This window comes from Hylaeus anthracinus, unplaced genomic scaffold (assembly GCF_026225885.1).
Source record: "Hylaeus anthracinus isolate JK02 unplaced genomic scaffold, UHH_iyHylAnth1.0_haploid 12002, whole genome shotgun sequence".
Taxonomy (NCBI): Eukaryota; Metazoa; Arthropoda; class Insecta; order Hymenoptera; family Colletidae; genus Hylaeus; species Hylaeus anthracinus.
In genome coordinates, this window is record NW_026534349.1 from 3,140,611 (window position 1) to 3,158,925 (window position 18,315).

The 18,315-nt window shown below is 43.9% G+C and overlaps 1 protein-coding gene and 1 long non-coding RNA gene across 4 annotated transcripts in view; one reads left to right on the forward strand and one right to left on the reverse strand.

Moving 5' to 3' along the window:
• Window positions 1-18,315, forward strand: part of LOC128891549 (uncharacterized) — a 150,952-nt gene that overhangs the window by 29,471 nt on the left and 103,166 nt on the right. The gene's annotated exons all lie outside the window — the stretch shown is intronic.
• LOC128891530 (PH domain leucine-rich repeat-containing protein phosphatase 2) overlaps window positions 1-18,315 on the reverse strand; it is an 83,800-nt gene that overhangs the window by 25,321 nt on the left and 40,164 nt on the right. For all 3 annotated transcript variants that reach the window (XM_054151076.1, XM_054151077.1, XM_054151075.1), the window contains exon 5: window positions 13,784-14,019. In XM_054151076.1, the coding sequence (XP_054007051.1) occupies window positions 13,784-14,019 (236 nt within the window). The remainder of the gene's footprint in view (window positions 1-13,783; window positions 14,020-18,315) is intronic.

Consider the following 18,315-nt stretch of genomic DNA (forward strand, 5'->3'; position numbering starts at 1 on the left):
CCACGAAAACCGCCTACGTACGCCAAGTACACATAAATCCAAACCCTAAAGGGCCCCACTCCGCTCCCGAGCCAACTCTCGATACTCCAAGTTCAAACCCAAGTTCCTCGTGTCACCAAAGTTATCCAGCCCTCCCCAGCGGCTGTAAATTCCTGACAAATGCAGTAGCACGAGAACAAACGTTAAGTCTGTTAGCCCGGAATTCAATCCAATACACTCCATAGCCATTAATTTACGTTAGGAGACGTAACAAGTGCGCGGCGAGAGTAGAAGTTACGCGAACTTTGCTGCCGCCAGCGAAGGCACCGCACGCCTCAGCAGACATACGCCCACAGTTGGACGAACAAGGCTACGGATTACACACGCACCACCCAGGTATTCATCGCCGACGTAGCGTAAACGGTTCCACTGTCTTCCAGTTCAACTACCCCTCCACGTATCGTCGGTCGCTTCTGTCGACGCTGCGTCGTCCCTGCGAAAACGGGAACCACCTCCGTGTTCCTGGAAAGGGTGGGCTGAAGGGTTTATCAAGGGACACGGAACACCGCTTATCGCGTTATTCAAATACCGCGCTAGAGTGTATCAAATATCTGCAACGTGCCACCTCGAGCTCGTTCGAGCGGCAACCCTTCCGCGACGGAACTTTTTCCAACCACCCCTTCGAGCTCGTTCGAGCGGCAACCCTTTTCCTCCGCGTCGCTGGAACTTTTTCTCGGCATCCCTCTCGATAAAAGACCGTCGGCTCACACCTCTCGTTTGGGCCTCAAGTTTCCCCGTCGTATCCTCGGGACACTCGGTGTATTTCCGCGGATACATCCTGTGTTTCTGGGACGCTACTCGCATTCCTCTCCCTTCCTCCATCCACGGCGTTGCTCGCACCCTCCGTAAATTGTTGCCAATATGCGAGATATCACGGCAGGCTCTTATCTCAGCTAGCGGGGAAACTTTTTCACGAGCGAGCAACCGACGCTATTTTCGCGCCGTGGATCGAGATTGCCGAGCGTTGGGGTGGGCTGCTGATGTCACATCGGGGGGTTGACGGGCAGGGAAATTTGCGAATCCTAGATCGTCCAACTTTTCATCATTTTGGAAAATTGCTTTTTTTGATCGTTGTTCACGGTATCTGTGTCGCGATACTTTAATTAATGGATAACGTGGGCTGACAAATGGATTCCGTCGTGAGTCGATCACCTTACAGGTCGCTGCTCTTACCGTGAAACGCGATTACTCCTTCGTGCTTTCTCTGCGGCCTGCAGATGGCGCCATCGATCGCAAATCGTGCCGCGTTAATAAATTTTTGGTCGAATTCATTTCTTTATTTAAAGAATTATTTCGAAGAAATAATTGCATCTTTCTGCGTCACCCAAGAACATCATATTTTTAATTGTCATAATTTTTATTTGGTCATGTAAATTCTGTCATGTATCAGCGAACGTGTTACGGATACGATTTTCGATCGGTTCTTTTAATAGAAATTGAAAGAACTTTATTATTAATTGAAAGATCACGTTAGAAATTGTAGCTTGCATTATAAAAGTCAGAGAGCACTGTTTTCGCCCGAGGAAGAGGCCCTAGAGCTCTAAAAGGGGTTGTTTGCTTTTCCCCGTGATAGTTTCACGCGCACTCTCTGAGAGAGAGAGCTTTAATCAGAACACATTCTTTGATCGTGCCAAGCTGTTCAACGGTTCGAGGGCCCTCGAAGATGATTTCTCTGCAAAAAAGAGGGATCCTCCTTTATATGCATCTGTCTACCCTTTGTGTCCCAACTAACGAGCGAAAATTCACGTGAACTCGCGTCTGCGACTCGGTCTCTCCCTAGAAAAGACCTCTGGAGGCGGATTGTTACCGTCAGAGAAAGTGAAAACCAGAAAGGGTAAAACGAACCCTGGACCCAGGAATAAAACAGAAAAATACTGTAATTCTCCGCGACGATGGTAGTCGCTGGCTTTCTCTATTTTTATATGGGGTCTTGTTAGTCCTTCACAGACAGACCCTAAAGAATTTAAAAAAAAAAAAAGCGTTCCTATGTTCTAATTACAATTGAAGATTGAGATTCAAGGATCTAAATATAGTCCAAACTTAGACCACGAATCTCAGTTATAAAATAAAATTACCTTTCCGCGATCAACAAGTAAAATTCGATCTCGGCAACCCTTACCGAAGGGTTGTAATTGAAATTGACGATCGAGATCCAAGGATCCCAATACAATCCAAACTCTTCGACGACGAATCTCAATTATCAAATAAAATTACGTTCCCACGGTCAACAAGTAAAAGCTTATCTCAGCAAACCATTATCGAATAGAAGTGCTAGATAAATCGCTAGAGTGTTCCGAAAGTACTCGCAAACACCACTCGTATCGTTTGCCGAAGAGGCGGCAGTAAACGTTCGAAAGACGTAAAAATTCAATACGAACCTCTTCTCGCAGTCACCTCGTACAGTCGTAAGAAAAATTCGAACAAGGGAAGTTTGATGTGCCACTTGTAGAACGATTCGAACTTCCTCGAGATACCCGAGTGTCCAGCGGAACCACTTTCCTGTAGTTTATAAAACAGGTTCAGCGATCGAGAAATTTTAATGGTTGTATTACACCCCGATCGAAGCGACGTTGAGATTTTTTAAGGGCCTCGAGCAACGGCGGAACGGGTTCGGAGTCCGTCCAGGGGGAGGAAGCTGTAACCGGTAACTTTCGCCAAGTGCCTTTCAGCGATTAAGAAGAAACTTTCGCGATTTACAGTGGATTTCGCATGGAGCCGCAGACCTCGACGATCCGATCGAAGATTTACGACTGAAATCGCCATTCGAACTTTATATCTTTCCCAACAACTTGGAAATTGGAGAGGCTTATAAGTACCGCGCGGGGGATCGTTATCCGCGCTCGTTTTCTTTACGTTTAATCGCATCGCGCACCGGCGCGGAATTATTCAAAGAATTTCGGTGAAAGTTCGCGCTGGCGTTTCCAATTTTGGCTGCGAGAGGATTTTGCGCAGCTGGGGCGAACCTCTGTTATTAAGAGAGATCGAAAAGATACCGATATCGGAGGATTCTTTCCTTCTGTACATATCATCCTTAAAATATTCAGTCTCGAAACGTTCGATTATTAACGCGCTAACCCTCTCGACCAAGTTGTTCTCTATTCGTACTTCGTTTCTCTTTTAGAAGTCAATCGTGTTAAACCGGGGTTGGTTATATATATCAAAAGAAAGGACAATTTGTCCCAGCGCAATTGTTGTCCTTTTTTTTTAAACAGCAACTAGATGTATTCATTGCTCTCGGGGGAGGGTGGAGGGGCGGGTAATTTATAAAGTTCATCTCGAAGAACCTAAGTCAAGAGATTAACCGATCAAAAATTCATCCAGGAAGAAATGGATTGCTCGAGCAACGTCTTGGCGGTATCATTCACGCGACGCGACGCGTCACGCGGTGTTTTAAAAGATGTAATCCATTCACACCTTTCGTGTATCCGAAAGGGAGGCCATTTTCTGAAGCGGGTCTCGAGGGTTCTTGCACCTAATTTTGAATTCCGTAAAGTAACAACGTACGTAATGCTTCATACTTCAGAAACGCAGCGCGACGCGTCGCCGTGTGCACCGAGTGTCTAGGAACTGGGGCGAGCTATAGCTCTTTTTTTTTTATCCCAGGGAGACTAGAAAAAATTAATGAAGGAAAATGTGGCATGGTCTAATGAGATCTACATTCCTCTGGTCCACGTTACCACCCCTTCGCCAGGGCAACAATGCACCCTGCGAACTGCAATTGCAACTTCTCTCTCTCTCTTTCTCTCTTTTCTTAATTGAACCGCGCTTCGTCACTTTGCATGCGAGAGTACTTTCATTTTTTCGTTGGCGAATATACGCCACTTTTCGATAGGAATAATGCACATGCAATGATAATTGATCAAATAAATATCAAAATGACGTTGAATATTTAATGTTTATGGAATTCCGACGTCCATCCTTTTCCACTACAGGAGACAACTGTACTAAATATTTCCTTTATAAAATGTAGCTTTTTCTTCGGATGAAATTGCTCTTGGGTGTACGACGTGTAACGAAAAATCAGTCTTCGAACGCTAGAGGTTTGGCCTAATTTGCCACGTGCAGGGAAAGGGGCCAGCCCTTGGGGGCAATAGAGGCGAATCGAAACGATCAGCCTCGCGAAGAGCTAGAAATTAGAGCCGGCCATTTTTGGATATTTATCGTCGGTTGTCCGGAAGTTGGTGGGAAGCTTTCAGCCTCGTACGTCTTGCTCGTAATTGGCTTAACTTTAGGTCATGTCGTTTCCAGATTCGGACGCGGTATTTCGTAATAATAATTAAGTGCAAAATGCGAAATACAATTTCGGCTGCGACGACGTTCCTTGCCGAGATATCTATTTCGCAAATATATAGGCGTCGATTCGAGTAATTATAGGTTGAATGGATCTTATTATAGATTGCGATGTTTGTGTGCAATGGGCAAATGCAACTCTTTGTAAGCAAATTTTGTTATTAGAAAGAAGAATGTTTAGGTTTGCCTATTAAGTGCACGCGTGCCCTGTGTATTTTCGAACTCGATTATCTCGAGAACGTAGTATTATGCATTCTCCACACAAATTTTAAAGGAGAAAGTTTACGTATCGGCTTATCGATATAAAATTTATGTTTCAATGGAATAGTATTCAGATGAAAGGGTTCCAAAAAATCTTTCGACCCTTTTGGAGATTCGAATCTTTGAACAAAATTCTTTTCACAAAGACTACCTAACGTCGAGATAGGAAAATGTCCGGGAAGCTTATCGATAGAAAATTTATGTTCCAGTAAAATAATATTCAGACGAAACTGAAATGTCGAATAAAATGGATTCGTACGAAATACTTGAATTTCTATAAAGTTACAAGAACAAACACCACGGTTTTGTGTTCATTTCTGAATGCTGCCTCACCAATTCGCGACGAGTCATTCTTCCCCAAGAACTCCCAGGCAGGAAATACACGTGCAGAAATGATTTAATCGTCGGAAACGACTCGGTCGTCGATTAAAAATGAAACGTCCAGCGACGAGAAGTTTCATCGGCACTCTGTCGCGAAACGGGGACGGCAGGAAAATGGCTGGAACGTGCATTGAATTACTGAAAAGCAACCCCCCGTTCCCCCGTACACGGTGCATACGCGCAATTCGACCCGTTTCTATTTGTATCGGCGATCGCTGAATATTTAACAATGAATTTATATCCGATTCATGATCTCGCGTTTCGCTGACCGCGTTGAAAACTCGCGTGTTCAATTTGGATCGTTGCCTGTACAGAAATCAATATTCCGCGATGCTGAGTGGCCACCGATCGCGGGACCAAGGGAATACAAAGTCCTGTTTGCCGCGTTTCGACACTACTAGTAACTTCCGCGGTCGGGGCTGTAATCCTTTGTCATTGTACGCTGAAATATTTCAGGGGGTGTTGCGCGATTCTGTCGACACCGTTAGAAAGTTACGCTGTTTGGTAAGGACGCTGTCAGCTGGCCACTTTCATCCGTGACCATGGTTGAGATCCATTCGAGACTGTTTAGTTCGGTTGAAATGATATCGGAGATGATAGAAGGGTTGGTCGCTTCAGATAACAGAGTCAATCGATGATCATTTTCGAGTTTCGAAACATTGGAGGATAATATCATCGTTCGATTATAAATTATTTTAGGCAGCTACTGCGCTTTCGAAGCCGGAAAAAATAACGAATTTCTACGCATGAAATTTAAATCGGTTGCTTACCTATTTCTTTCCAGAGGGAATTTATCCCCTGATTTACGCGTGCTCGCAAAGCTTTACGTCGATGTAAACCGGCAAGTACAAACACGGATAAGGTGTATCACTCATGGCCTAAAACACTGTCTACTATACTAGATTAATTCGCTCGGTATCGGTACTCCAGTTTGAATAACTGGCGTTTATTAGCTATAATGCGCGCTGCAACATCGATATTTGAGCCCATCAGAGTTGTTCAATGGAGGCAAAGGGATAAATCATCGTTCATAATTCATGTTACGTCCGGCATCTAATATCGTTAATGTCGACCAGTTTCCCGGGGCACCTGTGCTCCACGCGTTTGCCTTTACCGTTGACACAGTCCGCCATTTTCTGCTTCGAAACTTTAAATTCTCCGATAATTTCATTTCGAGTTACGTTCATATTTCAGCGAAACGAATATTCCACTTAAATACCCATCAAGGCGCCTGGAATAAATATATCGCGTTCATTACCTTCACGGTAGCCGTTTTCTAACAATTCCAAATCGAGTTTACATTAAATTCAAGCAAAATAATACCAAGATCGTACACTACGATAACAAGCTGTGAATATTTCGTGTTTGTAAGTCATTTTTTTCAGCGAGCAGATAAGCTCCAAGAACATAATCGCACGCAAGGTAAAAAATTACTTTCAGCATGAGATTTGAATTTATAGCAGAAGCAGCGAAAATTAATATACAGTTAACGTCGTTTACGATTGTTGCACCGATGAATATTCAGCGCAAAAGTTTCGAAAAGTGTCGAGCACTAATTGATAAAGAGGGAAGAGATTTAATTACGAAACGATGGTTTCACCGGAGTTTAAAGAACTTCCGAGTCTCTACCACGCGAAATATGCACAAGCATTCCTTCGGTTCGTGTTCCTTTAAACTAACTCTGTACGAAAGAACGTGTTCGCTCGCGTGCCCACGGCGTATCGAATCAAGCAACGATAGATTAACGTCGTACGCAGTGCTGTTTATCAAGCAAAGCACATAAGAACGAGTAAGATATTCTCGTGAGATAGGTGGTCGCGGCTAAATTTGCCGACCGCGGATGAGGGAATATTACATAGTAAATCATACTTACATCGTTGGAAAATACCTTATTCTAAAACAGTTTGCGCCGTTAGTAGCGAAGTATCCCCTGCAATCTCGCTGAAATTTATATTTCAATTTATCCGACTTTCCCTCGAACGACCACGTCCCACCTGACGATCACCTTGCACAAACTTTACCGTTCTTTACTTCGAATTACCATACACGAGTTTCGGGACTAAATTATGGGGTAACAATACTGCGAAGGGTAAACAAAAAAATATAGCAACGAAATCTGGTACAAAAATTAGCAATTTTTCAGACCCTTCACGGTCGTGTCCTTAAGCCTGTTGCATATTTCTCTATTTTTTCTTCGTTAGATTTTCCCACCGTTAGATTTTCTCATCATTTTATTTTCTCTTCCCTTTTTACCATCCACCCTACTAATATATCAAAATCAAATTATTAATATACACGATACATTATTGAAACTTCGATCGCGTTTATCTCGAAACGATTCTTCTCGAACCGATGGACGCTCGGGTAACTACGATAATTTCAATTTTTTTTTTTTTTTGTATGAAAAATTTTGTTATTGGTAGCTGAGCTTCCGGACAGGATTCGTCGCAGGGATTAATAGACGGCGCAAAATCACGGAGGGTCTGCGGATTCGTCGAGTGGAAATTCGTGGCGTAACGTCGAAAAGATCGACGATTGAGAGGAAAGGAGGCGATAGTTGATGGGACTGATTTCGAAGGGATGAGAAACCGACGGAGCCAAGGTCCTGGCGAGGCGACGCTGGGAATTCGGAATGGCGCAAACATTGGCCTAAAGGCACAGCCTGAATATGAAATCACGATGAACAAACTTTAATATCCAAATGTAGATCACGCAAAGAGGGACTACCGACGGGTATTGGCGACAGACGAGGAAAAGATAAGGAGTCAGCGGGGGTGGAACTGCTTTTATTCTTCGTCGAACGATACGCGAACGTTCAGCGTTATTGGTTCCTAGAGCCCTGGCACTGGTAGTTATTCATGATGCGCGGATCAATCTTTTATTCTCTCTGCGAGGGAATCTTCGAGGTCTGGTACGGTACGCTGATTTCTTCTGAACGCGGACGAGGTGTCGTGTAACATTATCCAAATGCAAGAACAATGGCGATTCTTCGATACGATTTGCTCCGTTACAAAATTCCTTTTCTTCGTTTATTTTTATTACTAATAGATATCCCATGGTTTTAGACTTCAGGCTAGCAACACGAAATTATCTACCAAAACAATGCTGCCTATCAAAAATATTATTTCATTTTAGCTCCATAGCATCTATTAGGTTGGTCAACAGAGATTCGTTCGCTTCTCTATTTTTAATTTTTGTTTAAATAACTTTCGTCATATCGTATTTCTTCTTGGCTTCCTGCTGTAATCTCTATTTCTCTCTATTTGTCAGGTGTTGTTTATTCATTAGCCCTCGTGGGGGTACTTGGTTAAATTGCGAAGAGTTTAATCGTTAAACCCATTTTGTCGGATCGAGGGAGGACGAGGGATTAAACGAGTTGCCAATTTCAATTAAGAATCCCATTACAAGAAAACCACCCTGCGCCTTTCACTAAAGAAAATCTATTCAGCCACGGCCAATTTAATTTCCCATCTAATTTTTAATTCCGGTTTCCTCGCGAAAATATTCTCCTACTTTTTCCACCATGGAAAACAAAGAACGTTGTTTCGTTAGTTTTGGTTAATTATATAGCGGCTCGAAATCGTTGATTGTTTCGGCGAAATAATGTTCCATATTTCACTTGTTTCATTAACCCGTTTGATTAACCGATATTAATTCACCGTCGATTCGAGGTACCTTCATTTTCGTATTTGCTACATTTGAATATTTCATTCTCCCGTCGAATTTTTAACAAAGAACGATAACATAAGCGAAACGAACGTTAAATTTAAATACTTTTTAACCGTGGTATGCTAAAGAGAGCCGAAATGAAGAACGTTACGAATACAACAAGCAAACGTACGTATGCCGTTGAAGTTTGACCACCTGTTTCAGAAACACCATGTGTAATTTCTAGTTTGTTTGATTAGTTGTGCTAGATCGAGTCCAGGTTATGTTAATATTAATAACTTCGCCGCTCGTAACTGCAGTGCGCACACGTTGAATTCGGAAAGGGGAACGTTGTCGATTATCGAAATTATTCGATAAATTCTGTTCGGTTGGTAACACGAACCAACGCTTTACAGAAGAACAACAAATACGAACTCGTCGAGCAAACATTAAACGATAATCGAAATGGAACACGGACTCTGAATGGAGGAAAAAAAGAGGGAAAACGCGTAGAAGGTAAGGTGACTTTTGAAGTTTCTGAGTTGGAATCAATCTTTCAGGAGATGACAGTCAATGTTTGCCAGACAATCGGAACCGACTTAAACTTTAAGCTTCCGCGACTGAAAGGAGTTCTGGGGAAAGCTGGCTGGGTAACTCCTAGAAGAATGAGCGATATTTCTCCTTCGCGGTGGCCCGCTCGAATTTTCCATGATATTCCGAAAATGAGCGTTCGTTCAAAACCGGATGAACCACGAGCCTGGGGGGTTGCGATATTCAGACAGTGCGAAAGATAGCGTTAGCCAGGGATAATCAATTTTTGTTTACGTTTCGGATAAGCTGAGAAGAGTATCCCGAATCCTGTTGTTCGCAAACTATGATGATTCTCCATCCTCGGTCTACCAGCAAAAATATTCTTGGGTCGCGTTTGGCCACCAGAAAAAAAATTCCAAAGCTACGATATAGAGAACAATTTGATTTCTAATTAAAGGACTCGAGAGTCTTAAAAGCATCCTACGAACAAAATAAAATCCTGAATTCGAGTAGAAAATATTTTTGAATGTTACGCGAGCCCCAAGTGGCAGTTCAGGGGACAGTTTTGGGAAACGTTGGAGCAATATCGCGCAGCGTGGTGCTTCATTCAGGCCAGGATGGAACCCTCGCAGTCGGGGAAGACAATTGAGCATCTTCTGTGGCCGGGAAAACGCAGGCGAGATATTGAACAGCTGGAGGATCTTAAGACTCGGAAGGTTGGAACCGTTTGGCAACGGGGGAAGCCTCGAGTGCGTCTTTATCCGTGGTTCATTAGCCGCCGGTGTTTGCTGAGAAAACGTCGCGCTCGGGCGAGCTTTGCCTCTTCTGCGAGGGGAAACAGCCGCTAATACGCGTCTGTCAAGGCTTTCGCGGGATTTAAGTCGCCCGCTTAATCGTTTCGGTTCTTACATTTTATCGCGGCGAGCGAATAGACTAGTTCGTTTCCCGTTGGGCTTGAAACATAGTAATTCCCTTTTTCAAGCGACAATTTTTAAGCTGAATTAATAACAAAATGTCTTTACTTTGGTTTGTAAGTTTTCGCCCGAATTCCTACAATTTTTTCACTCCTACCGTTTCGCCATTTCAACGTCGAATCTGAATTTTAACTCGCTTCTATGGAGAAGTCGGAAGTTTTCTCGTCTGAAAACGAGGAATTCTTATTCCACCTTCAAATTATTTTTCCGGATCTGTTCTCCGCGGAGGATGCTCGAGTCTAATGACTCGATTCACATTTTTACGAGTTTCTTGCCAGAGAAATCTCATCGTTGCGTGAGTTCCTCGAGTTCACGGCCTCGAACCAAGTCAATCCAGAGTCGTTCTTCCGGCGAGTAATCCGGTAGTCATTTCTTTCCCTTTGTTTAATCTTGTATGATTCGATATAAATACACAAACTTCGGCCCTTAATATTAATTATAAAAAGTGACGGAGTCTGGATCGTACAAGCTGAGAAGTTTACGTACTCTACTATTTTCTTCGTCGAAGCCTTCTTCGAATTACCAAATTTCTTCAACAACTCGATATTCCTTCATAAAAAAAAGATACAGATCACCTTGAGACACGTACAAATGAACCCTGATAGGTTCGAAAGACCCATGGCCACCGGTGTCCAAGAAATAAATTTGGGTACGATCGCCTGCTTCCAGCGTTTCGAGGTAGAAGACCCCTTTGAGTTAAACTACATCCGTTCATGTACATCTCAATTCCGAAACATGGCCATACACGATGGCACTCTCCCGATGGAAAGACGTTCTTCTACCATCGCGATCCTCCCCATATTTTGTCCTACTCCGGTCATCGATCGGTAGCAGTTATTGGCCCCCGTGCTCCCCAGCAATGGACGCGGAAACTACTCGGGCGAGTTTCATGCCGCTAATATCGGGAAAAATGAAATATTGGGCAGACGATGCCGATTGAATTCTAGAGCATCCTGCTTATTGAACCCGCGGAGCTTCTTTATTCCCGGCAGGATCGACGTTCGACGAGAATGCAGCCGGAGAATCGACGTTATCCTTTCAACGGCCCGAGCGAGTCGCGAAACAGAGTTCAGTCGACGGCTTCCCCGGTGCAAAGAGATATAATCCCATAAGTCAGAGCATGGTTCAAACAAATGGCGCGTGAACCTGGTGTACAAACGACGTTCGTCGGTTCTGAGAGGTGGATAATGATCTTCGATATCCATCTCCAGCCTTGGGAGAGCCTGACTCGATCGAATCTCGTTCGATGACGTCTTTAGGCGCCTCTGGAGCGTCCTGAATTTTAAACGAGCACGCTCGGAGAATCTGTTGCATGGCTCGATGTACAGAAATCTGACGGTTGCTTAGCGACTTGGAGTAGAAATTGCAGCGTCATGTACACGTCCCGTCGAATGTTTGTTTTCGACTTATTTACATTCGTGTTCCCAGAGACGAACGGTCTCGAGGGTTGCAACAAGGTCTCGTTCCTAATAAGTTAGTTTCACGATTTGTCCGGGAAGGGTCTCTGTTCCGGTCTCCCGTGCGAATCTATACGCGCGTTCGAATCGAGGCGACAGACCGAACGATACAACCGGTTTCTAAACGAGGGAACATGGAACAGCAATTAGAGTTGGAAAGACTTTTCCCGTTTTCGCGACAGATTTGGACGCGAGTTTCGAGAACTCTGGACTGCTAATGAACGACATGTCCTGGCATGTATTTGCATAGTACTAGTTTCGATTTAATATGGAACGAACTTGCGCTTTAGAACGCGCTCGTATTTAGGGGTAGATTATTGTCTATCATTGGTTGGATTATTCTTCATTTGAAGAAGACTCCAACGGAAAAAAGATCGCCAAGCATATAAACTTCTTAGCTCGTAAGATCGAGTTACGATCGCGAGTTGGAACGCAATTAAAAAATTTGAGACTAGCACGGAGCGTTCTCCCAGACGAAATTGTGCCTCGATCGCGGTTCCAGCGACGACTTCCAAACGATAAAAGTTAAACTGGTCCGATAACTTCCTCAGACGAACGGTCGATGGAACACAATACCATGAGCCATTAAACCGGAATGTCGGTCAGCTACGACCAAAAATTATGCGACGTTCGACCCGAACGCGACGTTGGGTAATTCATACGCGGCCGAGCGGAACCCTTTCGTCGCCATCGCAAATCAAGTATCGTTGGCGTTTAAAGGTGACTAAAGGGAAACGGCGACAGAGCGCGGGATACCGTATAAGCGGGAAACGATGGAAGATAATTCAGTTACGCGAGTCGATACAGAGAGAGGTCGGTGAATCAGAAGGCTCGCAAATGAGGTCGAACACGAGCGTCCGGTGCGTTTTGATGCAGTTTAATCGAATAGCGACGCCAAAAACGGCGATGCCGCGCTTCCCTGCGTTGAGAATAGTTGGCTAGGTATTGGCAGACGCTAATTCACTGTGATCAATTCGATTTACGCATCTCCGCGTATGAAATTGTAGCGAAACTACAGACGATTAAAACTACAACCGAACGGGACGCGAATGTCGAAGAACTGCGTGGTTTCTCCCGCGAGAAAGAAGAAATCTATCATCGATATCTCTATCGACATAAATCTTCTTTCCATCAACCGACTTGAATCGCGCGGGCAACCTTATGGCCGTTTTCATACCGTACAATTTTGCTTTCAACCAATATCGTTAACAGTAACAGTAACTTCAACATAAACCGTTGTTGATGCTGCGACTAACAAGGGGCCGTAATTAAACCGTAAAACTGAGTCTCCGAAACCGCTGATAATTCGCGTAATCTGTATTATCAAGGTGAAATTTTCAGACACCGTAATAAGCTCTTAATTACACCAATTTTCATTATCACCGGGTGTATTAACATATATTATCGCTCAGAGTGTAAACGCATAACGCATGCGAATGCGTGTAACATTTATGAAATAATAGATGGATTTTATAACGCAAAATATACAGAGTGTCCGTGTCGTAAATACTTTAAAAATGATTAAACGATGCTTTCCCAAAATATAACGCTTGTGGTTCCTTGCAGTGTTTAAAAAAAGAAACAACTATGAAACCGGAGCGAAATAAACCGTATCACCGAGTGTAAACAATCGAAGAGTCGTCGAATGGAAACGTTCGGTCGCGAATAATGGCCGTTTCGAGTCGAATCGGTGCCAATTCGCCGAACTATTCGCGGGTACCGATAAAATAATTTAAAACGACATAATGGTCCCGGGAAAAATGGATTACAACAGCGCGAAATTACACGCGCGCGTTCCTCGTATCGCGATGCTCGCGGACAAAGAATCAATTGTACAAGAGAAGTTCAGCAAACGCAACCGGTGATTTGGTGAAACGCCAGCTGTTATCGCGTGCGCCGTGTATAGGACGATTGATTGCGTTTGGATTATGCGCTGCTCTGGAAAATTACGCGTTTGCGTTTCGACTGAGGCCCTGGCACGCTGCTGACCTTGCACGAAAAAAAGCAAAAGTACTTCGGACGCCATCTTTGAATAATATTAAGGAAATACATCTCATCCCATTTTTGGGTGGAAACTCGCAATTACGCGTTCGCAGAAGTTCTCGTCGAGTTAAAACGGGAACAAAAGGGAGATCTCGTTGGCCGATGCCCGTCGTAAACGAAGTTTCCGTAGTAACAGGTATTTACTCTCGTTCGACTTACCTGTTTAATCCAACTTTTCCAGAGGTCCCTGTCCCATGGGTGGTGAAAACCGAGATACAAGTGCCGCGTTTCGCGATGATGGGCGTCCCCTTGTTGCGGAGTTTGATGACACTCCTGAGTGACCCTTGGAAATCCAGTGATACGCAACACGAGTTTACCCAGACGTGACGGCGCATAACAGACAGCACCGCCGCCGCCAGCGAGCTCCATCCATTCCGGTCGGGACTCTGGACAGGCTGAAATCAAGATGATTGATACCAAATTGTAGTCACACGGGCTTAATTTGGTTACTGGGACGCGTATGACTCGTTACTGTGATACTGCCGTGGACGCCAGTGAAAAGCTCCCATTTCACAGGGATTTCCGAGGGTTGGTCGATTGCGCAGCAAATACCAGTTGCAACCTGATGTATCATATTTAACGGCGGACCTTCAACCGTAACTCGCCCCTTCCGTAAGGACGATTCCCTTACGAAAATATTCAACGTGTTCAAACGTTGAACATTACGAAATTTTCAAGAATGTTCTCAAGTGCAATGAATATATGAATCTTCGCATGCATATCGATACATTCAGCTAGTTATAAAAATTTAGGTTGCTCGAATTTGAGTTGACACTCGAAAGCATGCTACAAAAGGACTCCATCAAGATTTACAGATCCGCGGGAAGAGTTCGCATTTCAGTTCTCGCAATGCTCGCAGGAACATTATTATTCCGACTGGCGTACCCGTAGGATATTCATCCGATGCTTTTCATTCCGCAACTCCGCGTCGCCTAGAATATCTTTAAAGAAAAAAATTAAATTCACCGCGGGGCAACAATTTAAACGTCGATTTAGTACAGCTCTCAATTAACTCTGTGGCAACTCGATGGACGTTGTATTTTGTTCCTCTATCTAATAACGCGATCGGGTTAAGAATCACGGCTGGTTTTTTTCACCCCTTTAATTCCGTCCCGGCCACCGCGCGCATCATGAAGTAAATTCCGATTTACATCGGTGTTTCGGTGAAAACTGTCGGCGAAATTTGATCACGCTGACAAGCACGTTGTCAAACCGCGGACAGTTAGGCGCGGTTTACGCGCCCGTGAAACGAACGATTTAAATCCGTATTCGCTCGGATATCAATGGCCTGGCTGCCATTCGTAGCTCCGTGTTATTAGATGACGCGGCCGAGCTGCGTTCGTCGGCGTGAAAAAAAACCCGGAGAACAGTTTATCCCTGGAAATTTATCGTCCGAGCGGCCGCCACTAATTGCCCGTTTGATATCGATATCACCTCGCAGAAAATTTCGCGCGCCGAAATTCTTGAGCTTTTTGACACCGGTGCGGAATCGACGCGTGCGTAGTCGTTAATATCCATCGTGTTGAGACGAAAGTGTCCGAGACAAAGTTCAAAGCCAGCAATAATAAGTTTTTAGTCCCCTCCTCCCACCAAAAAAAGTCACAATTCCGAATTCAGTAAATTTCTTGGCCTCGAAGCGTAGACAGTAGTGTGCATCAGGTTGAGACGAAAGTGTTCAATTACCAGTTCAAAGTTCGCAGTATTATTTGCCACTACGAACTGCAAATTTACAGCGCGGTAAAGTGGCGCATGCAGTCCTGTTTGAAAGCTGTGCGTCCAACGTTTATATTCATTATCATTTTCGGGGGCAACGTAACTCAACATCACACTTTACGAGCAATCCACGCGGGACCTTGAGTTTCGCGCGTTCACCCGGGAGAAAATTAATTATCGCTCCTGATTTGTGCGCGCACGAAAACAATTTTGCTCGGTAAAACGCGCGAATACTCTGGCGAGGCATTTATTTTCGGTATATTTTTAAATGTACTTCCGTTCTTTATTTTAGTTCGCTTTTAATTAGTTTCGTGTCTATACGCGTATCGCGGGGTTGTAATTTGCCAGTTCTCAATTAATTTTACGACGGCAAACGTAAATATTGATGCACGATATATTCCGTACGAGTCGAGTAAAAACATTGCGATACACCGCGCGTTCCTGCCTTGTATTTAACAAGTAAAATAAATTCTTTGATGTTTCGTTGGAAGAAATATAATCGTGAACGACAGAAACATCGCGACATCGTGCATTTCTACCTCGTGTTCAACAATAAAAATAAATTCTTTGTAATTTAATTACGAGAAATGAAATCGTAAATGACGAATGTAGTGTCTGGTTGGAAACTAAACATACAGAAACTAATAAGCTCCTGCAGCAAATTTATAGAACAATTCCCGTCGACTCTAAGAAGAAACAGATTACGCTGTAATATGCAGAGAATGCAAATGGTATTCCGAGGGGCGAAAAAGCTCGTCCAAAGAACCGAACAATCCGCGAGCAGCCATTTTGAACGGAGGTGGGTTGATTTAACGAACAGCAGGAAGAAACAGCGAAGAAAAACGGGAAGTTTATCGGAAGTTCATTCAAACGAAGTAGAGCTATTCGATTCATCAGTAACCTCATCAAGGTGACCGGAAAGAGGGAGGTAGCAAGTGGAGCAAACCAAGAATGCTGGCAATTAAAACTTCTCGAAAAGCTTTCCAGTACAGGCTCTATCAGCCCTCTGGCTCATTATTAAGCATTCCTGAAAACTTTTCTTTCGAATGCTAACGCTTTACTCGATGAGAGATGTGGTTGCATCGGCTCCACGGGTAATCACTTTGCTCTTCTAAATTTAACGTGGCGCGATAATTTTTTATTTTCCGTAACTCGGATGTTTCGATCGATATTTCCTATCGCGAGTATGTCACAACGCCCACGACTGTATTTACAAATACTGAAATTTCGAACTGAAACCTTATAACCTATGCCACCGAGGAACTAAGCTCTCTATTACTGAGAAATTTTTAGAATTGGTTCAGTGCTTTCAGAGATTATCCTCCACGTACAAATAAATTCTACCTCTTTGTAATATTAGTACAAAAGTATAGATTACGATAGCGAGCGTTTCTCCGATTAGGATGAATTCACTGGCGCGAATATTTCTCGATAAACTAATCGAAACACGTCGAATTAACTCCCGTTCGCGAGAGTGTACGAAGCAGGGTTGATCCGATCATTAAAAACAGAGAACGTGTAATCAGGAAACTAAATCTCCGCGGTTTGCTGATTTAAACTACGACCGCGGTCAGTTTCAATTAGGAATTGCTTCGAGTCAGCCAACCTCGGCCCTTTAACGACTCAGAAACAAATTTTGTGGTCCCGCTGGCATCAATGGCAACTACGTTCCGATTAACGATAGTTAGCGTCGGTGAAGCCATTCGGGTTTAACGAGTTCCCCCTAATCCTGGCTGTAAATTGGCAAAAAGCTGCTCGTTTCCTCATTGACAACGCGCTACATAATTGCGGTTCCTGATACGATTACAATGTTCATCATTGCGCTTACCGCGGTGGATTTTCCCATGGGACGACGCGCCTCCGATCCTGGAACGGCGCGTCACAACCCTTTTGTCCATCGTTGCGCATTTCTACAGAGCTCCAGGTGTTAAAATCAGTTGCGTTTAGAACCGATCGATATTTATTCGGAGTGACGGATAGTTCATTTCGAGTCGGTCAACTCGGAAAATTTTACTCCAACGAACCAGTAGACGGATTCGCATCGATCAGTCGTTGATTGCATTCAAGAACCATTTACAATTAGTTGCGCACAGATAGATGGCCAATTGCTTCTAATCTCAAACCAACGCCCGAAGTTCCGGCAAAGTTCTGTACCGAGATAAATTGCCTACAATTCAACCCTCTTGCATCGAACGAGTTTTATTAGGGCGAATGTTGGAGTTATTAAATCGAACTGGGTTTTCGTTATACGTACAACTGCTTCGTCAGCATTTTAAACGTATAAAGAGGACCTTTGCAAATAGTTCGTTTACCGACACCAGAGTTATTTGCCTTTGACGACCAAGCGCGGAGTTTATAGAACGCATTAAAACTGGTTACTATTGGAGGCGAGCGCCAAGAGGTATTCGCGCGGGACCCGAGCATCGCAGTTAAATGAATTTAAGCGAGCCACTCATTAGAGGATCAAACTTTTCGATGACAGTGGGAGTACGACTCGATTAAGCTGAAAACACTCGAGAGACCTGCCGGCATGCTTCTTCCGTTCGCTGGTAAATTCGATTCGTCGCTCGCCATCCCCGTTCCCTTTGAATCCGCAATATCTCGATTATCGTTACTTCGACAGCAAAAACACGTATCACGGAAGATACCGGGAATGAAATTTTCAAATTTTTCTGCGGTGTACTAATTTTATGTAGGATCGCTGGTAACCGAGATATCGATCATCCCTTTTAATTTTACGACACCCCGACTATCGACGCTTTCAAAATAAAAATGTATATAACATTTTATTGACGATATTTATGGCAAATGAAATTTTGAAAGCAACGGAGATACTCACCTGAATATTCCTGGCCGCGAGAGCGACTATCGGTAACGTTACATCTAACTGTGCCCCAGAAAAAGAAAGCATCTCAACTCGACGATGTAGAAATTCGAGCGAACACTTTCTGAAGCACCTTCTGCAACCTTCCGCGAGT